This window comes from Balaenoptera borealis (assembly GCF_965194805.1).
Source record: "Balaenoptera borealis genome assembly, chromosome: 4".
In the NCBI taxonomy this organism is placed as follows: domain Eukaryota; kingdom Metazoa; phylum Chordata; class Mammalia; order Artiodactyla; family Balaenopteridae; genus Balaenoptera; species Balaenoptera borealis.
Genome location: NC_138861.1, coordinates 150,238,522 through 150,259,386, shown reverse-complemented (window position 1 = coordinate 150,259,386; position 20,865 = coordinate 150,238,522). Strand labels below are relative to the sequence as shown.

General features: G+C 63.4%; 1 protein-coding gene and 1 long non-coding RNA gene across 2 annotated transcripts; one reads left to right on the top strand and one right to left on the bottom strand.

The window, feature by feature from the left end:
• Nucleotides 1–262: 262 nt before the first annotated feature.
• Nucleotides 263–12,330, bottom strand: DGKQ (diacylglycerol kinase theta). The gene is given in 24 exon segments (XM_082389887.1): nucleotides 263–1,548; nucleotides 1,550–1,626; nucleotides 1,933–2,085; nucleotides 2,167–2,278; nucleotides 2,371–2,517; nucleotides 2,632–2,732; nucleotides 3,015–3,193; nucleotides 3,288–3,436; nucleotides 3,637–3,788; nucleotides 5,172–5,287; nucleotides 5,885–5,923; nucleotides 6,293–6,443; nucleotides 6,743–6,804; nucleotides 6,932–6,986; nucleotides 7,105–7,195; nucleotides 7,282–7,535; nucleotides 7,639–7,739; nucleotides 7,839–7,910; nucleotides 7,988–8,141; nucleotides 8,482–8,607; nucleotides 8,687–8,772; nucleotides 9,188–9,287; nucleotides 10,004–10,083; nucleotides 11,900–12,330. Coding segments are annotated over 24 exon segments (2,877 nt in total). The 5' UTR covers nucleotides 12,198–12,330; the 3' UTR covers nucleotides 263–1,526.
• On the top strand, nucleotides 10,093–19,049 carry LOC309627735. The gene is made up of 2 exons (XR_014243933.1): nucleotides 10,093–11,650; nucleotides 15,685–19,049. It is a non-coding gene; the product is annotated as an uncharacterized lncRNA (long non-coding RNA).
• Nucleotides 19,050–20,865: the final 1,816 nt, after the last annotated feature.

The window sequence follows — 20,865 nt, the reverse complement described above, 5'->3', positions numbered from 1 at the left end:
TGTTGTCTGCCTCGACCAAGTGGAGATGAGCCGCGGGGGGCCGCAGGCGGCGGGTGGTTCCGTGGCAGCTGGGGCCGCAGCCCCGTGGTGGGTGTGGGTGTGCGACGTGGCCCCGGGTCCTCAACAGGCAGCACGTCCTGCAACTCAGCCCACGTCCCGCGGGCAGAGGGCCCTGGCAGCTGCTGGGCTGCCCAACCGGCCCCCACATCCCAGCCCTCCTCCCCCAACACACTGGCCTCAGGCACAGACGCAGGAGACGGCAGCAGGACAGGATGCCCAGACTATATTTGTCCCAGATATAAATTACGGTCACCTTCAGGTGATAAGTTACACACGAGGGAGGGGTGCAGAGCCCACACAGCCCCTCCGGGCGCACACACTCGCTTACTCACAGAGGACACGTCCACCTGAACCACAATTTACAAGACAGTTCCTATCGACCAACGGGGCCCGCAAAGCAAAAGCTAATGCCGCCCCCGGGGACGCAAACCTGGGGGACACACACCAGCTACTAGAGGCACGTGGCGAGGACGGGCCGCCACCCACGGCTGTTCCGATGGACGTGTCTGGGCAGTTTTGGCACAAGCTTGGTGGGTACAGGGCTGGGCAGGGCCGTGTCTGAGGTTGAGGCCGAATGTCAGGGCAAGGCCACCACCCAGGGTGCGAGGGCCCAGCGGCAAGACAGCGCCAAAGGCAAAGAGACCAGACAATCAGGAGAGGGGCTTGTGGACCCTTCTCTGGGGCTTTGGGGGCTCCCAGGCAGCTGGGGTCGGGCTCTTCAGGGGGCCAAGTCGGGAATCTGGGCCGGCTAAACTCGGGGGCTCTGTGGTAGGGGCTCTGCGAGTGGCCCGCCAGACAGCCACGTCTGCATCCTGCGTCGCCAAGTCTCCACGTGGAGAAGCACGGAGACCATACGAGTCCCGTCTGCCCAGCAGCTGACTGTCGGCGAGTGGGAGGCCGAGTGCCGCGATGATCGTGTGCCGCGTCGACCTTGCTGATTAAAGCCGCTCCCGCTGCACGCTCTCCTCACTTCCTCTGGGTTCCCAGCCAGGCTCCTGCTACCTCCTGGGCACCACCTGGCCTCCTCGGGGCCCTCCCGTCCCAGCCCTGTCGCTCCGGGGCCACCAGCCAGGTTCCAGCTGGGCCGGCCAGACACCACCCGGGCCTGGAGAGGCATGTCCCCCAGGACAGCCCTCAGTGGAGAGGGGAGGCCAAAGAGCTCGTGCCCAGGGTGTCCCGTGTCTGTGCCGGGCAACCCCAGGGCCCAGGGAGCCAGCTGCCCTGTAGGAGCAGCCAGAGGGGCAGCACGAGGGGCATGAGGCGAGGGGCAGCACGAGGGGCCCGGGGAGGAGTGCGTGCCCTCCAGGACAGTGGCCTGGGCCCCGGAGAGCCCCGTGCCCACCCATCACTGGTACGAAGGCCAGAGGGGAAGTGCCCACTGCCCACCCAGCAGTTTGTGTGGCACGGGGACGGTCAGGGCTGTGGGCGAGTACATCCACCAGCGAGCGCTGCTCCAGGACCCGCCTCTACTTGGAGTCCCCCTTGGGCAGGCGCCCCATCTGCTCGCACATCCTTGGGGGTCCCCGCCTTCCTGGGCTTCTGCTTGGCTTTCCTGAGCATGTGGACCTGTCCCGAGACAGGCAAGGTCTGAGGGCTGTGCAATACTGCAGGCCACCTGGTGCCGGGTCCTAGGACGGCTGCTGCCATCTCAGCCCATCTTACAGAAGGGGAAAGAGCGGGGCATGCTGTGACCGTGGCTTGTGGGGAAGGGGCTCCCTAAGGGCTGGCTGGCCTCATCCAGCCCCATGACCTCCCCGAGTCAGGGAAGAACCAGCCGCAGCAGGACTGCCGGGCACCAAGGCCATGCCAGCCGCTCTGCGCAGCCGAGGCCTGCTGGCAGCAAGCCCCCTGCCCACCCCACGCCGGGCGTACCTTCGGGCCCGCGGCCGAGATGATCATGTGCCCGGGAGCCTGGACCCAGGGCTCGCCGTCCACCTGCACAGGTGTGGCCTTGAGGAGGGTGACACGGAAGTAGGACCCCTGGGCAATGCGGATGCCGGAGCGCAGCCCACCCTGGACCTGACCCTGGTTGGGGAGAGGGGGAGCCAAGCTCAGCGGGCCGCGGCGCCACAGCCCAGCCCCCCGGTCCCCCGCCCCCGCGCTCACCATGTGCACGACGCCCGTCACCCCCACCACCTCCAGCAGCCCGTCATCCATGCGCGGCTTCTCGAATCTCGAGTCACTGTCGGAGCCCCACAGGTCGGCCCCCGAGCCCCAGCTGCACCAAGAGGGAGGGGCACACAGGTCAGAGGGAGGCCGGGCGGGAGGCTGGAGGGGAGCCGGGGCCCCGGGAGCCCCGCGTGCGGGCACCTGGGGATGTTGATGAAGATGAGCCCCTCGATGCTGGGCAGCTCCACCTCCTGCTGTTCGGCCTGCAGCCGGAGCGCCCTGTGCAGGCCGCGGGGATGGCTGAGCTTCTGCAGCCCGGCCCGCACGTACACGCCCTTGTTGTGGAACCTGGCGGGGGACCTACAGTCACGGGGCGCCCCAGCCCCCGGCCACTGCTGGTGAACCCCCAGGAAGTACAGGGTCGCCAGGGCCAGCCCCACGCCCAGCCCTGCCCCATGGCACCTGCTCGTGAACTTGCCGGGCTCTTCCTCTCGCGCCTGGTGGAAGTCCAGGCTTAGCTCCGCGTCGATGCCAATCCCACAGTAGTTACTCATGTGCACGATCTGAGAACAAGACGCGTTCTCCCTTGGCCCCGGTCGGCCCCCACCAGATGCTCCCCGCCGCCCCCGCAGTGGGCCTGGCCTCCTGTCACAGAGCTGCTCTGTCCAGTGACTGCCCCACACTCAGGTTCTGAGCCGGCCATCCTCAGGCCCGGCACCCGTGTCCACGAGGGGACAGCGCTGGCGCCAACGCCAAGGCATGGCTGGGACGAGGACGAACACCTGGACGGACGTGGTAGAGAGACACCCGCCGGGTGCCACACCCCCTCCCGGGCACACCGGTACCTTGGGGGGCTCTGCGTCTGCCACGCTGTTCTCCCCACCGCCGGCCTCATGAGCGTCCAGCAGGATGGTCCAGCGGTCCACGAGCACGGCGTCCGCCTCGTCCACTGACACCAGCACGGAGAACGGGTCCTCTCCACTGTAGCCCGCCCCCCAGCGGAGGACCCGGCCAAGGTCATTCCCTGGACACCGGCAAGACACACGCTGACTCTCCACGGCCACCCCACGCCCCGCCAAGCCCGGGGCCCCATCCCCCAGCGTGCCAGCTGGCCCCACCTGTGCCCAGGGGCAGGATGGCCACGGCCGGCTCTGGGCAAGCCAGACGGTGCCGCATCTCCTCCAGGGCGGCGAGCACCCAGCCCACGGTGCCGTCCCCGCCACACACCAGCACCCGGAAGCAGGGCACCTGGGAGAACACGTGGAACCTGGCGGCAGGGAGACAGGACGTGTCCCGGCACTGGCCACGGCCGCGAACAAGCAGGGACAGGAGGTCACCCCCGGGGCAGAAGGGGCCGCAGCTCATCCCCACCCAGGGTGCCCTCGAGGGTTCCAACCCACCGAACCCCAACCTGTTCCTGCTGGCCGGGGGGCGGGCACGGGCAGGCACCCCTTCTGGCAGGCTCACCCGGGCAGCGGCCCCCCGTTGGTCAGCTCAAAGACCTGGTGGGGGTTGAGCAGCTTCCGGAAACTGCAGAGCAGGTCGCGGCCCTTGAGGCCTCCGCTTCTGGGGTTCACAAACACCAGCAGGGGGCGGCAGTCTGGGGGCAGCTTCAGGTGCTGACAGATGGGGCTGCGTTAGGGTGGGCTGGCCGGCCCCCGGAGACAGAGCCGGGCCTCCCCCAGCACGCGGCCTGGCAGTGGCAGCCCCTGACCCTCAGCCCATCTGCCTGAGCCAGTCTGGGGCCGGCCCCTCCAGAGAAAGGCCACACGGCCACCCCACCTCTCCACTGCCTGCTCGGGCTGCATCCCACAGCAGAAGGGGCGCCCACAGACCCCTGGCCAGTGGGGCAGGAAGACAGTGGCCAGCCTGGAGCTCTGAGCACATCGGCCACGCCACAGCTGCCACGCCATGTGTCCTCAGACCATGCCCGCCGCCAGACCCACGTGGCCCACGAGCCTAGGCTGGAAGCCCACGCAGGACCCCGCCTGCCCCTCTCAGAGCCACCCCGCTGCCAGGCCCCCGCCCACCCACACGGCAGTCAGGAGGAGCAGCCCGACTCACAGGGCGGCCCCACACCTCCCCTGGGCCACGGGACAAAGCCCGCCCCCAAACACAACGGCAGAAACAGCGCCTGCGAGAGTGGGCAGGGAGCAAGGGTCCCCACGTGGTGAGGACAAGGGCTGGGGTCCCCGCAATGGGGGTTGCTGGGTGACAGGAGACAAACAGGCGCAGACACAGCGGGCAGCGGCCGCACACGGGCTCGGCCGTGGCTCAAGGCCGAGGACACACTGGGGTGATGTGTGAGCCACCGGGCCGAGCTGCCTGCGGTCACCACTTACCTGCTCACCCCAGGGCAGGCAGCTGCCGGGAGAGAGAAAGTGCGTGTCGGCATCACCCACCCGTCTCTGCCCGTGGAGCCGGCAGAGGGGGACCCTGACCTGCAGTGGCCGCCTCCTTGTCTGGATGGTAGGACAGGGCAGCAGAAACCTGAAGACGTGGCCCACCCAGGCACAGACCCTGAACTCATTCTGCTCTAATTCTGCTGGGCCTGAACTGGGGTCAGGTCACCTCGGGGGCTCCTTGGGGGCCAGCAGGGCCAAGGAGCAGAAGCTGCTACTAGGGCACACAGCGCAGGGCGGGGCCTGGGGCACTGCTGGGGCTTTGGGACAGCCTCCAGGGTCAGGGAGCATCACCTACTGGCCGGAGGAGGCCCAGGGTGCGAGCAGGGCTCCAGAGGCCTCCAGGGCGGGAAAAGCGGGGCCAGGGCCCACGACCCTGCGAGGGCCGCACACACAGTCACAAACACAGGCCAGCCCTTACGAGGCGGCCGCTGCAGGGCCAGTCAGCCAGCGTGCAGGCCTCTCACCATCGGACCTCGGGCCCCTCCCTCGGTGTGAATCAGCCGTGCACACAGACTCGGACTTTGCTCCAGCTGACCAAGTATTAGACAATCTGGCCGTGGAAGCTATGGCCCCAGGCCCCGCCCCAGCGCCACTCACCAGCACGTCCGGGAGCACCAGGGCGGTCAGCGGCCGGCCGTGCACAGCCGTGTCCCTGACCAGCATGTACAGCCGCTCGGCCTCCGCAAAGCAGGCCACGTCCAGCACCACGGCACCTGTGGCAGGTGGGCCGTGAGCTCGGTTACCTGTCCTGCCCCCACCCACACGGTGTCTGGGCTGGGGCCTCGCCTCCTCCCGCGGCCGAATGGCCCCCGTTCTGGCCATGGCCCACCTCAGGCCAGCCCATCCCAAGGCGTCCCCGCAGTGCGTGACTCCCTCCCCCGGGGGGAGCCCCCAAGGACAGCCGGGCTCGGAGACAGGAGATGCCGGGTGGACAGAGCAAGGCCACCTGGAGGCAGGGTGGAGCAGACACGCACCCCCCAGGACCCGCGAGAGGCACGGAGCACGTTGGTAACTGCTATGGACCCACAGAGGGGAGTCGGGCCTCACGGTACTGTTCTCCCACTGGGGAGATCTGACGTTTCCCGCCATAAAAGACGGAACCCATGAGCACAAGAGGCTGTGGAGAAAGCGTTCTCTGCACCTCAGTCACGTTTTAGCAAAAGCATCACAGCCGTGAACCAGGAAACGAAACACCACCGTTTCCCCGGCCCACGGGTCCTAAACAAGGCGGAGCAAGAGGGCACGGCTGCCCCACCTACTCCAGGGATTGACCTTGGACCCAACCTGACCACAGCCCGTGGGCGGCTCACCTTGTGTGGAGTAGACGTGGCTCACGGACACGAGGTCAGCTGCAAAGACGGGGGGGCGGGGCGGCAGGCTGCGGTCGGACGCCAGGGACCTGCCCCCCAGGCCCCCGACCCAGGGCCGCCACCCCAGGCAGCCCCACCCGGCCTCCCAGGCCAGGAATGAGTTCACACCACCCAACAGCGCAGCTCTCCCAGGAAGCGCCCCCCCACTCCAGAGGAGGTGATGGGGGCTGGGCCCCAGAGGTGAGGACAGAGACCCTCTGGGCCAGGAACCAGCTCGGCAAAGGCTCAGCCAGGGCTTGGGGGGCGCGGGGGAGCAGCGGGACGCAGCCCAGCCCGCCCACCCGCCCTCAGGAGGCCCGCCCTGCCCCCCACCCGGCCAAGCGCCCGGACCAGCCCAGGCAGTCGCACCTTTGCTGGCCACAGCCTCATCCAGCAGACTGCTATACTCCTGGGGGGACCGGCCGGGGGGCAGACCACCCACGAACAGAGAGACACGTGGGGCCACCACTCTGCTCTCAGCCACGTAGAACCGCGTCTGGCTCATCTGCCGCAGGGACGTCTGCGGGGAGGGGGACCGCTGAGCAGAGCACCAGGGGACGGGCCTCCCCACCCCCCCCCCCCATCCACAAAGGGGGCCGAAGGGAAGACGCCCCGGGCTAAACGCCACCGAGATGGGAAAGGAGAGGAGAGGAAGGACACACGGGGAACTTGCGAAGGGGAGGCACTGCTGGCCGGGACGCTTAGCTGCCCGCCAGCATGGGCTTGTGTCCTACGGGCAGACAGACTCCCTCTCTACGAGGTAGAAGCCATGTCCAAAGGCCAGCCGTTCCCCAGGGGCCAGTGTCCACACCCACTCACCTGCCGGATCTCACGAAGCCGGTCAAGCAAGGGCTCCTCGTCCGCCAGCACCGTGCGCTGGACTGCAGAGTTGAGAGACACCACTATTAGCCCCAGGCCCTGCGGCCACCTCCAAAAGCACCTGCCCTGGGACCCCGGGCGCCTAGGGGTAGGACTGGTCAGGGTTTTGACTACAGGCTGCCCGCTCACCTTGCCTGCTGCCCATGAGTACCTCCACCAGCTGGAAGCTCTTCCGCCCCTCAGCCTGTTGGGGTGGAGTTCAGGGCATCAGGCCTGGACCAGCCCTAACGCCCCCCCACCCCCGCCTCCCGAAGACCCACATGGGGCCACCACGCCAGGCAGGGCGGGCCCAGCACGCATACCCGGCGTCCCAGCAGCGGGAGGACCTCCAGCACCACAGTCCGGGCTGTGCTCTGCGGCGTCACACGGATGGACACGTAGGCCACACCCACCCTGCAGGGGACAAGCTCAGGAGCTGGGGTCGCACAGCCCCCAGCCCTCCCTCCCGCCGCGGACCCTACCGGGGACCTGGGTCTCACTTGAGCCAAGCAGGGTAGATCTTCAGGACCTCCTGGGTGCGGGGCAGAGCGCAAATGATCCAGGCCTCGGGAATGCGAATGGCGCTGGGAACGTCTCGGGCCCCTGGGCCTCTACTGCCTTCCTCCTGGGTGGTCCCACCACTCCAGACCTTTCCCGAGGCCCCGGTGTCGCCAGCCAGCGCGGGTGCGGGGAGCGCCTGCAGCTGGAAGCCCTGAGGGTCCTCCGTGATGTAGTAGGCCCGCAGCGCCGCCTCCTTAGAGGGGGGGTGGGGGTGGGCGTGAGCGGAGCCAGGCCACCGTGGGTCCCCGCAGCCCCCCAGGGACGGGCCTGCGAGGCGGCTGCGGGGTCCCTCTTACCAGCACCTCCTGACTCTTGGCCAGGCGGGAGACAGTGATGGCGCGAAAGTAGTTTCGCTGCACTGCGTCGTTGCCGTCAAAGATCTTCAGAGTCTGCTTGCCTGGGCCACAGGGAAGTGGGTGCAAATTCGTGGAACGAGGCACGGGATGGGGGAACGGGGCATGGGATGGGGGGCTGGCCACAGCTAAGGGGCACTTACTGGACTCTAGTGCCATCACCTCTCTACCTGGGCCGGCGGGGGTGCTTCCGTCCATGCTGTCATCTCCCTCCCCTGTGGGACGGTCACAGCTGGCCTCAGTCAAGGCCCGGCCCCCACCCCAGACGCCCGCTCCCCGCCGCCCTGCTCACCCGGCTCTGGGGCCGTGCTCTCGGAGATCCGAAAGCAGTGCATCTTGCTGAAGTTGCGGGACAGCAGGCGCACGCACGCCGGCGGCAGGACCATGGTGCGCAGGCGCCCGAAAGTGCACTCGGGGGCGAGAGCCGCGGAGCAGACCGAGTGGGCCTGGGGGAGAGGGCACGGGCTCGAGCCTGGGGTCCTGGTACAGGAGAGGACCTGGGTCCAGGCCGGCCCTCAGTGATTCCCCGAGGGCCCACACTTAGCTCCCACGCGCCGGTGGCGCCACCCCCAACCAGAGAGCCCTGAGTCTCCCCTGCACAACCGAACCCCACCCCAAAAGCCGGAAAACATCCCGATCCAAACGAGCTGTCCCCAGGACGCCCCCCCCCCCATCCCGCTTTGCCACTGGACGATGCAGCCCGCCCCACAGGTCTTGGCCCCGACCTCCCTCTCGCCCCGCCCCCAGGGCCTCCGCCCCGCCCCCAGAGCCTCCGCCCCGCCCCACCTGGACGCCGCACCACTCGCAGCGCACGCCGGCCAGCACGTCGGACGAGCCGCAAGTCTTTCGGCAGACCTCGCAGCGCGCGCCCGAGGGCAGATTTCCCTCGCGCCAGTGGTGGAGGTGCGTGTCCTGCGGAGAGGGCTGTCAGTAGGCTCGGCGCAGCCTCTCCCACCTCCCCGGCCCTCTGGCCCCGGCCCAGCGCACTTACGTGGTCCCGGTGCCCGTCCTGGTGGCACTGGCGGCAGTCGCTGCAGGCGAAGGGCACACAGTCGGGGTGAACGTGCAGCTCACACACTGGGGGGCGGGCAGGGTTAGGGGTCTCTCGCCGCTGCCCACCGACCCTGCCAGACCCCTTCTCGCCGGCCTCTCTGCTCCCGTCTGGGGCCGCCCCTCCCCTGACCGCACATTCTTTAACCTTTTGGGGTACGACGTGCGAGACAGGAGCAGTCCCCCCTCCCTCGGCGTGATGGGGACCAGCTTCTCCGCTTCTCTCCCCTCCGGGCCCACCTCAACACGCAGCCTGCGCCCCTGCGGTCCCCTGCACCCGCCTCCCCACCTCCCCGCGCGGGCAGCTCCAGAATCCCCGAACCCCACCCTAGAGCTACCGCCTGACCGCAGGGAGGGCTGGGCCACCCTGGGCAGCAGAGGCCAGGTCCCTGGTGAGGAGGGAGTTAGACCCCAGAGGGGCCAGGCAGGCTCCTGGCGGTACCTTCGCAGCGAACCCCGGGTGCCTCCAGGCCCTTTCGGCACACGGCGCAGAACCTGCGCTTGTAGAGCCCCCGGGGGCCGAAGCAGTGGGCCACCGGGACCTGGAAGGAGCAGAGCTCGGCCTCAGCCTGGGCCCTAAGGCCTGGCAACCGGGTCCCCAAGCCCCACTTCCTCTCTGTCCCAGGGAGCTCCCATCAGCAGCCCTGGCCACCTGCCTGACCGCTATACACCCCTCAGTCCTCCCGAGCACGATTAACAGGATGCTGTGTGTGCCTCAGCCCCTCGGTGCTCCCAAGGGGTCCTGCTGGGGACTGGCCTGCATGCTGACCTCCCCATTCCCTGTGCAGGACCAACTCAGGGCTGCCTGGGCCGTGATCTCAGACAGCCCCCTCTGCAGCTCAGGCCCCAGCTGGTCCTGCCCAGGCCTGATCCAGCTGCACAGGTGCTGACCACTCCCCCAGGCCTATTCCCCTCCGTGATACATTTCGGGCCACCCGGATAAAGTACAGGTGGAGGAGGCCCACCAACAGGCAGGAGGGGCAGTGCTGGGTATCAGGGACCCTGGAGAAGACAGGGTCAGAACCATCGGGAAGTGAGGCCCAGCTGCTGCCCTGGGAGGGGCTCACAGGCAGGGATGCAGTCTGCAGCTCAGGGACCCAGACCAGCACAAGGGAACACTCCCACCCCAGCCCCCCAGTGCTTGGGCCACTGCCCACCCCATCCGACATGCCGGCCTGACTCCCCACCACAAAAGCTGGCCTCCCTGACCCTCTGCATCCTCCCCCCGAAGATGCAGTAGCCCAAGCTCCATACGTACGCGGACCAGGCTGGGTGCCACGCTCGTACACGGGGTCTTCACGTGCTTCAGGCACTTCTCGTGTGACATGAAGTTGCAGACTATGGGAATGAGAGCCCCGTGAGTTGGCCCCTGTCCTGCCCAGGAATCAAAAGACCCCAGGTCTTGGCACGCGGGAGGGAGGCCGCAGCCAGTGGGACCGCCAAGGGCCGTGGTAGGGTGCCAGCATTCTGTGACGGGGCAGATGGCCTATCACAGTGGGCCCACCCTCCCAAAACTTCCTAACCCTAACCCTAGTCATAGGGGTAGGGAGAGGGCATGGAGACAACCTGACCCTCTGTCCCACCCCAGAGAGCCCAGAGCGGGGAGCAGGGCCCTGGTGGCTCTGACCGTCCTGGATGACGGTGTGTTCTGGTGTCCCAAGAGTCCCCCGTCCAGTGCCCTATACACACACGCACACACAGGCCCAGTTCTTTCAAGTCTCTGCTGGTGGGGGGGGCGCAGGCGGGCACTTGGCCAGCTCCTGCACCTCTACCTACCCCCTACACCAGCTTCACCAGGGACACCCTTCCCTCACTCCCCACAACTGCACACACCCCTAATTACCCCTCCCACGTACGATGTGCCTGCCCAGACCACAGCCAGTCTGTGATAGACCAGGATCCCCCCAGCCCCCCGAGGCAGGCAGGGTAGCTGGCCCAGTGAGGGCTGCACCTGCCCCTGCCCAGGGAGTAGGCAGCCCAGAGGCTCCAACAGTGGTGAGCTATGCTCACAAGGCCCACAGGGGCAGCGAGGGGGCACCCTACCCATCCTGGGGAGGCATGGGGCCGGGTGAGGCACCCAGCCCGGCTCGGCTGCGGGCAGGCGGCACCCAGCTTCCTCCTCTGGCCCATGCAGATGGTCCCTGCTCCCCCCACATGCTGGGTGCTCCCTGGCAGGGGAAGGGGCTCTTCCTCCCATGCCCTTGTCAGGCCCCTCTGCTTGCTGAGGTCACCAGCTCATTCTCCAGAGTTGGGGAGAATGTCCGCACAGCTGCCCAGTGAAGGCCTCCACATCACCCCCATTTCCCTTCCATGAGCTTCTTCGCCCCTCAGACCTAGTGCGCACCTTCAAGAGGCCATACCCACGAGGGGGACCTGCCACTTCCCCCGGCAGAAGGCATCCTGTGTGAGGCGCCCGGTCTCCTCTGCAGGATCCAGCCTGAGTGCTCCCTCTGTCCCCAGAGCCAAAGGCCTGTCTCCCTGAGCAGGGCAGAGGCTCCCCGCCCCGTCCCCTGCGGAAACGAGCAGGACTAGAAGAGCCGACCCTGGAAGCACACGTGTCAGCTGCCCAGGAGCCAGAGGAGGGAGGGCCTCCTCACCCAGCCAGGCCGGCTTGGCAGCGGGGTGTGAGCCCTGTTGGGGCATGTCACACTCGGGGTGGCGGGCCTGGCCCAGCTCTCTGGGAGTCTGAGCCTGGGCAGCGCCAGCACTCAGACCCTGTGGGCAGCAGTGTGCACCCAGGAGAGAATGGACCAGCACCAGCCCAGGGGAGCCAGTGGCCGAGGCCAGCCCTGCCTGGCCACACTGCTGCCCCTTGCACCTGCTCAGGGTTGGCTGGCCTCATCCCCAGTCACTGCACCTGCCCTGCGCAGCCGCGACGTTCTTTCCCCACTGGATCCCAAGCCAGGTGAGGGCGCCTAGGGAGCAGATCTTTCCACAGTCCTGGGGGAGGGGCCGCGGCCACTGGACGCCCCCAGACCCCCGCAGGAGCTGGTCCTCATCACCTCCACGGGGAGGTCTGGGCCTGGCACACCCCTGCCCCGAGGGGCAAGGGGCTCTATCCTGGGGAGGCCATTGCTGGAAGTGCAGAGGTCAGAGGTGAGGTGCCCGTTCTGGCCCAGGTACTGGGGTCTGCGATGGGGTCGCGGGCGCTCACCGTCACACAGGATGCCGGCCAGCCCCCAGATGAAATCGGAGCAGAGGTGGCAGAAGGTGGGCTTGGTGAGCGTCACCTTCCTGAAGCTGTGACTCGGCGCGGCGGGGCCCAGGGGCCTAGCGCCCGCCCGCTCTGGCCCCGACCCTGGCCCGGACCCCGGCCCCGACCCTGGCCCGGACCCCGGCCCCGACCGCGAGCGGCTTCCGGCGCCCAGCTCCGGGCTGGAGGTCGGGCTGCCCTGGCGCGGGGAGCCGCCGCCAAGCCAGGCGCGGGCCCCGGGCTCGGCCGCCGCCGCCATCCCCGGCCAGGGCAGCCCGAGCCCCAGTGGAGGACGACTGCGGGATCAGCGCTGCGGGCAAGAGGGGCAGCCGTCCCCAGCTGTGCCCCGCGGTCCGTGCCGTGCTTCCGACTGCGCCTGCCGTCACTGCGCAGGCGCGCACCCGCGGGGCGGGGTCTGGGGCGGGGTCCCGGTCCTTGGGCGGGGCCGGGGTGGGGCCTGCGGGATGGGGGCGGGGCACGAGCGGGGCGGGCCTGCGGAGCAGTGGGTGGGCCGAGGTCCGAGGTCCGAGCTCCGCGGCCTCCCGGGCAGGTGGATGGGTCCGGTGGCCCGACGAGGTCCGGTGGCCAGACGAGGCAGGCACACGACCTGCAGACACCGACGCGAAGTGTTTGCACCTGCGGCGCCCGGGCACGCGCCTGCGCAGACGGACGCCTCCTTCGCGGCACCGGGATCCCGTTCGCGGCCCGCGGTTGCTCAGGGCGACCCGGCAAACGTGCGGCACTGCCCCAGGTCCCCAGAGTGGGGTCTGGAGGCCAGGCCCTGCCCTCGGGAGCCCCCGTCTGGAGTCAGAGGGGCGGGGAAGGGTTTGGGGTCTCGGGGTGGGGGGGTCCCAGGGTGAGGTCCGGGGAGGAGCCAGGCCCTCTGGGCCCCAGTCTGGGCGTCCATGGTGGAGGAGGAAGGCGATGGAGATGGCTCTGGGGCTGGGACGGCCTGTCTGCCCTGTGTGCTCCCACCAGCCGTGCATGGGCGGCTCAGTCTGCGGGGTCTTCGGACGCGTGGACCCTGCCCCGCCGCGAGCAACCCCAGGCGCCCGGCCCCTGTCCTCACCACAGACGGGGTGGTTCCTTTCAGGAGGAGCTCCCTCCCATCATCTCTCACTTGGGAAGCCCGAGGGGCTGGCATCCTTCCCTCCGGGCCCCGACCTCGTGGGCGACCTAAAGCGACCCCACCCCGGGCCTCCCGGATCCTTCCCCGCTGTGAAAGACCCGCCCCCACCGCACTCCCAGGGAAGGCAGTGAATCCAGCCCTTGCCCTGCCCACCAGCGTTGTCTCGAGGACGTGTGGGGGTCGCGTCCACGCAGGTCACCCTGCCCCATCGCCCGACAGCGCTCCGGGGTCCCCGCCCCTGTGGGCCTGACCGCGGATTGTAATGCGCGTCGCCGAGCCGGGCGTCGTGGGCCAAGGCGCTGCCGGGGGACCTGCCTGATCCCTGCTGCGTCGTTGTGGGCTGCCCTCCCTCGAGACAGGCCCCGACACGGCAGGGTGAGCAGGGGCTGCAGAGCCCCAGAGGAGGAGGAGAACGGGGCAGGGGACACAACCAGGGGAGGATACTGTCCTGGGGAGGGCGTAGTAGGGAAGAAATGCCTGGAAGTGCGTTAGGCCTGCTGGGAGGAGCTGCGGAGGCAGGAGAGAGGGAGGGCGGGGCCGGGGCCGGGCCCAAAGACCGGAGCCAACCCCTGAGGGTGCGGGGGACTCAGCCCCCAATCCTGTTGGAGCACCGGCTGTGCACCGGGGCGCTGGGCTGGCACCCTTGCCCACCCTGGGGCTGAGTTCTGGGGCAGACAGACAAGAGCAAACTGAAAAATAAGGCGGGAAACGCCACGTGGTATCTCAGTGCCTGGCCGTGGACGGAAGGAGCCAGGACTGAGCTACCAGGAGGACAAACATCCAAACAGGGGAAATGGGGTGCAAAGCCCTGGGGCAGTGATGTTGGAAAGGCAAGGACATCCCTTCGCCTGGGGCTCCCCAGATGGGCCCCTGCGCCCTGGAGCATTTAGCTCGCTGCCAGCCCCCTCCCTCCTCCCCACGCCCTGAGGCCACAGGGCCCTGACTGCCCACACTCCTCCTCCTCTCCTCAGCAACCCCCAACCAGCCCCAGGCCAACCTGCTTCTTGGCCCCGGGAGGGTTGTGACCCAGCCATGGTGCCTGTAAGAAGCAGAGGTTTCTATTGAAGCCCACTCCCCATAATCCAAACCAGCTGACTTCTAAGGACGCAGGATTTCAGGACATATCTTTCTCCATTTGTGAGAAAGTGGAGTCCAGGAAAAACATCTTGAAAAGAAAAATCCACGTCTGACCATTTCCGCAGACTTTAACTGCTTTCTGATCCAGCATAGTAACTAAAATGGCAAACATACTTCCACCAAACCGTCCCCTGACCTCCTTGGAATACCTTCCAAAATAATTAGCAGCTTCTAGATGAAGCTTAAATCTAAACCTCTGCTTGGGACACATAACAAAATTCCAGACAGGCAGCTTAAACAACAGACATTTATTTATCTTGGTTCTGGAGTCTGGAAGTTGGAGATCAGGGTGCTAGTGTGGTTGGTTCTGGTGAGGGCCCGCTTCCTGGCCTGCAGACACCATCTTTTGGCTGTGCTGGCACATGGGGGTGGGGACACTAATCCCATCATGGGGCCCCACCCTCACGACCTCATCCAACCCTAATTATCCTCAAAGGCCCACCTCCAAATGCCATTACATGGGGGCTAGAGTTTCAGCATATTAATCAGTGGGAGAATCAATGTTGTTTAAGCCACCCAGCTTGTGGTGCTTTGTGTGGGAACCCAGGCAAACTAATGTACACACAGACCTGCCAGCCTTCCTGGAAGGCCCAGAAACAGCCAGTCTTGCATTATTTGGTGACTGGCCTGTGTCACCCAACGTTTTGTCTTGAGTTCCACTGAGGGTCTTTTTGTTGCTGCTCAGGTCACGGGCATGTAAGGGTCTGGTCCGCTGTTGGGGTCCTGCCTCTCAGTCCTTCTGCACCAGCGGGCTTGGGTGTTGGTGCCAGACTTTGGCCGTTATGGAAAATGCTTCTGGGAACATTCTCGTCCATGTGTTTGGATACCACACATACATGTCCTTGTGTCTGCTGAAGTAGGACGTGCTATGTTCACTTGTAGAAGATAATGCCAAACAGCTTTCCAAGAATCCACACAAAAATAAAAGTTCATACTTCCACCAGCAATGCGGAAGACTTTTGCCAACCCTGGACACTAACAGTGTCACAATTTCAGCCTTTCTGGTAAGGATGCAGAGATGTCTGTGTGGCTTTGGCTCTTGTCCGGTGGCGGTGGGGAGAGAGGCCTGCAGCTCGTCCTGGATCTGTCTGTCATCTGCAGCTCTTCCTGTGAGGCTTGGTTAGATGTCTTGGTCACCTTTCTTTCTTTTTTTTTTTTAAATTTATTTATTTTTGGCTGTGTTGGGTCTTCATTTCTGTGCGAGGGCTTTCTCTAGTTGTGGCAAGTGGGGGCCACTCTTCATCGTGGTGCGCGGGCCTCTCATTATCGCGGCCTCTCTTGTTGCGGAGCACAGGCTCCAGACGCGCAGGGTCAGTAGTTGTGGCTCATGGGCCCAGTTGCTCCGCGGCATGTGGGATCTTCCCAGACCAGGGCTTGAACCCGTGTCCCCTGAATTGGCAGGCGGATTCTCAACCATTGCACCACCAGGGAAGCCCTTGGTCACCTTTCTATTGAGTGTCTTTTTCTTATTGATTTGCAGGAGTTCTTTATGTATTCTGGAGGTGATTCTTTTATTGGTTACAGTCAATTGTCAGTATTCTCAAAGTCATGCTCTATGTGGTCTCCGCAAACTCTCACCCACGGCTCCTGGGGAAACAACGGCTGCTTCCTGCCAGCCTCTCGTCACGGCGTTTTCCCCGATGAGTCAACACAAAAAGACCACTTAGTGAACAGACACCGTCGTTGGCTCGTTAAGCACCGACCCGGCCGACAGAGCTGTCCCTCGGCCTGGACGGAGCTGGCCCGGCACACGGGTTCCTCCGCAGGGCACGTCCCGGCCTCCCGCGCTCAGGACTCTGGATGTGACGAGCCCTGGGCCGGGGGCCACGGAAGCCGCAGAATCACCACCGAAAGCACAAGAGCGGAAACGCGGCACCGAAGGGGCAGGAAGAGGGCTCGCTCACGGGTGAGCAGAAGCGAGAAGGCGGGGCCCGTCGCTGCTGCTCCGTGCACGTCCATCTGCGGATAGCCTCGAAGGCGCCGCGAGCGTTGACGACGGTGGGACAAGCGGGTCTTCGCGAACAGGCGGACTCGCAAAGACAGGCTCCGTGAATATTGGGAGGGACCGTGTCTGCATCCCCCCCACACCTGGCTGGTCCTGCCACCCGCTCAGCGGTGGCTCTTGGTGAAGGCCTCCTTTGTTTCCTTTCGGCCAGCTGGGCAGCCCTTTCCCTTCTGGGGAGGGCCTTTGAGCCCTGCTCCACGAGCACCTGCCGCCCTGAGACGGTGAAGATGCCCGAGTCTCAGGAAGAGGGCGGCGTGCTGTGCGGCCTCAGGCGCGTCTCCACTTGTCCGATGTACCACCAGGTAAATGTGGGGCTGGGCCTGCCCAGGTGTGGGGCAGCCTGAAGTCAATGGGACTCTCTTTAAGAAAAAATGCAGAATTATTTTGATAAAATTAGAAACACACGTATTCAGAATGAGAGAAAAAAATCACAACAAATTAAGCATGAAAAATATCGATAAATGGCACAAACATCACAAAATCTAGAAAAAGCCCACACCTTTTATTCATAACTGCCTGCTACTCCGCTGTGATTCTTTTTTCATCCACGTTCTTAAAAAATTTTTTGTCTCTGCTGCGTGGCTTGTGGGATCTTAGTTCCCCAACCAAGAATTGAACCCGGGCCCTCGGCAGTGAAAGCCCAGAGTCCTAACCACTGGACCGCCAGGGAATTCCCTCATCTACATTTTAAGTTGTCTCTTTTTATAACAATTTTGCAATATCATTGTCCAGGGAGAAAAGAAAAAGATAATTTAGTCCCTCCAGCATAACTGATTGAAAAAAATTGTCACTGCTATTTTACAAGACTTTCTGCTTGACAACTAGTTACTGGTTGTATCGCATACATTGTTAGGACTACTGTCACAGCTGGAGAGAACGTCGTCAAGTTTCTTCCATAAGCTGGGAAGCCTCAGGGTCGTGTGCTTTTCCTGGGCCATGACTAATCTAAAATGTCCCTGCTGATCTGACGAAGCTTCTTACATCATGTCCTTGTCACACTGGCTGTTAGGGTCCACGTTATCTTGTCAATGTCAGCGTTTCCGGTTAAATCAGCGGATGTTAATCCTTTTCCAAGTTAGGATGATTCACTCCTTCCTCCTGGTTAGTTGCCACGGGTGTTCCTGCAAGCTGTTTTCTCCGCCAGGATGTTTGGCAGTAACTTCCTAACCAAGTGGCTGGGGAGGGCGTGGCGTTCTCCACTGACCCCCAACCCATGTTCCCGCAACTTAACTTCCCCTTGGCCAGATCTCGAGAGTGCCACCCCCGGCACCACCCCAGCCAGAGGGGAAGTGTGATGGGGGACCTGAGAGAGTGTGGGAACTGCTGTGGTCACTTTGTCTTCATTTAGCAAATGTTACAAAACCTTCTGGGCAGATGAAGGCCCTGTGTGAACCCAGGCGACTGCATGGACCCATGGCCTCCCTGTGGTGCCTGTGTCCGTCTGTGCCCAGGGCCCCACTGTCCCCACCGCTCTGGCGTTATAGCCCCTGTCTCCACAGCAGAAGCCCCTGCGCGTGTTCAAGGTGTGGGCGGGACCACATTCCCTCCACGAGGGCTGCTGGCCTCCAGCTTCTAGAGCCACGTTCCTGGCATTCCTGAGCAGCACTGCACCTTTGTTCTAAAATTTGTGCCCAGGGGGCTTCCCTGGTGGCGCAGTGGTTAAGAATCCGCCTGCCAATGCAGGGGACACGGGTTCGAGCCCTGGTCCGGGAAGATCCCACGTGCCGTGGAGCAACTAAGCCCGTGTGCCTAGAGCCCGTGCTCCGCAACAAGAGAAGCTACTGCAATGAGAAGCCTGCGCACCGCAACGAAGGGTAGCCCCCGCTCGCTGCAACTAGAGAAAGCCCGCGCGCAGCAACGAAGACGCAATGCAACCAAAACTAAATAAATGAATTTATAAAAAATAAATTAATTAATTAAATTAAATAAAATTTGTGCCCAGGATTTGTTTTAATCAGATATGGTAAGATGACAGAAACGGAGACAACTGCCTTTGAAGGAAGAACTTTTTTTTTTCAGTTTTTATTTATTTATTTTTACATCTTTATTGGAGTATAATTGCTCTACAATGGTGTGTTAGTTTCTGCTTCATGACAAAGTGAATCAGCTATACATATACATATATCCCCATATCCCCTCCCTCTTGCGTCTCCTTCCCACACTCCCCATCCCACCCCTCTAGGTGGTCACAGAGCACCGAGCTGATCTCCCTGTGCTATGCGGCTGCTTCCCACTAGCTACCTATTTTTACATTTGGTCGTGCGTATATGTCCATGCCACTCTCTCATTTCTTCCCAGCTTCCCCTCCCCCCCACACCGCGTCCTCAAGTCCATTCTCTACGTCTGCCTTGAAGGAAGAATTTATTATTCACATTTCTCAAGAGAAGGGGCCACCACGTCAGGAGCATCGGCTTGGGTCAGGAGGCAGAAGCAGAAGTGAAGAGAACGTGGCCCAGAGCCTTAACTGGGGCTTTCGCAGGAAGGAGTGGGTGAGGCAGCACAGGTACACACGGCAAGTTTAGGACTGGACCGTTGGAATAATTCTGGCAGGCCTGAGCGCTAGGGGCAGGGCTGCTTGTACAGTGCCCAGCCTCGGGGAGGTCTGGGGCAGGGGGCACGTCGGCACGGGGGGTGAGAGTGGCTGAGGGGCTGGTTGGGCTGTGGGCTCTGGGCCGGTTCACCGTGGGGAGGCTCAGCACTGGGAGGGCTGTCTCTCCAGGACCAAGGCCCCAAATGCCAGAGCGCCAAGAACACAGAAAACAAGCGAATACAGCCAATACAGCCAAAGACAGATATGGCGGGGGGCGGAGAGAAGGAAACCGTTCTTCCCTGCTTAGAGATACAGGCCAGGTTTTATTTGAGAAAAAACAGGCTTTTGTTTAAGGGAAGGAAGAGGGAGAAAGATTGATGGTGCTGCCAGCAGGGCCCCTGGTCCTCTTACCAGCCAGAGACAGGGACGAAAAGCCTAAAAGAAAAATAAGTGAAGAAATAAATGAAGAGGGAGAAAAGGATGAAAGAAAAAACCAATATAAGGGCATAGAGGGGAGTAGATAAGGCCTAGTTCTGCCCGTTCTTTTCCCTGTAAAAGTTAAGGGTCCCTCACGGTGGAAAACCACACTGTGCAGCTGTGGTCCCACTGTTAGGGCTCCACACCGGAAATCCAACACTGCTAACACCACGGCCTCCACCGACCAGTGACCAGACACTTTGCTCAGTGGGTGCCTCTCCCCACCGTTGGCTCCACCCCGAACGGACGGCCACGCCTCTCCAGGCCACCCCGGCACCTGGCCGCCTTCCAGCACGCACCGTCCTGGCAGGCGAGCCCTTGACCAACCTTGACCGACGGCAGACGCCTTTCTCCAGGAGCACAGGTGTGGCCTCACCGTGATGACGCCCTCCTCCAAGGACAGCCACTGGACACACAGGCCCAACATCTTCTAGTCCTTGTTGAGTCCTGGTGGCCACAAATCCTTCCCCCAGACCCCCTGGCTACCTGGGGAGCCCCTTGGGATGACCTGGGTAGCAGCGGGGGGCGTCCATGGACTGTGCGACAGCACTGCCAGCTACCCCACGTGACGGGGCTCCTCCCGTGCCCCAGCCCTGACGACGGACGGACCCAGAGCTCAGCACACCGGCTGGACTTCACGCAGCGGTCTCAGCAGCGCCTGCCCCGAACAAGTGGCCCATCTGCACACTGATCATACACTGTCCAACCGTCACCTAAAAATCGCCCCCTTCAGAGGTGAGAGCTCTAGGAATCTCGTCTCACAGACTCCCACACGTTTCCATGTGCACTAAGGCCACGACGTGAGGTGTGGCCAGGACATGCTACACATGTCACTTCTCAAAATACAGTCCCTGAGGGCTCCCAGAGGGCCTGTGTGACTGAGACAAAGACTGGTCTCCTCAAACACCCTTTTTCAAATTCCAGTCCGGCAAGTGGAACCCTAGATGGGCCTCTGTCTTGTCCCAGGCCTTAATCTCTCTTAATTCAAGGACCTTGGCTAACTCACACTTCACGCCAAGTTTCAAAGCTTTTCCACTGCCCTTTCCTCTGTTAAAGGGGACGTGTCCTGCCTTTGGGCACTAAAGACTCTTTGCACATAAGGATACTTTAATAATGCCCATCCCCTCCCTCCACCTCCCCATGTGGTCCTGCCTCCTATTTCTAGGGATCTGTGTCCATCTGTCTAAGCACACATGATTAAAGCAAGTCCTGAGTGCAAATTTTAGGACGATCTTCAGATGGCTTCCTTTCTTCTGAAGTCGCCATGCAGCCTCTTTTGTGTCAAATCTCCCTCTGCCTCCCCCTTACAAGGACACTCAGAGCCCACTCGGATGATCCAGGGTCATCTCCCTATCTCAAGACCCTTAACTTAGTCCCACCTGCAAAGTCCCTTCACGGTAGAAGCTCCCACTCAAGAGGACATGGGGGGCCAGCCGCTCACACACCGTGTGCCCCTCACAATCCCTGGGCTACTACTGTTGTCATATGTTTCAGTCTCTGGATATATTTCGAGCCCAACGAGATGTTATTATTGCCGTGTTATGTGTCACTCTTCATTAGACTTATAGACAATAGACCTTTCTGCTGCATTTCCTTCCTTCCTGCCCCTCTGGGCTGCAAGGATCACTGTTCTTCTGGAAGAACACCAG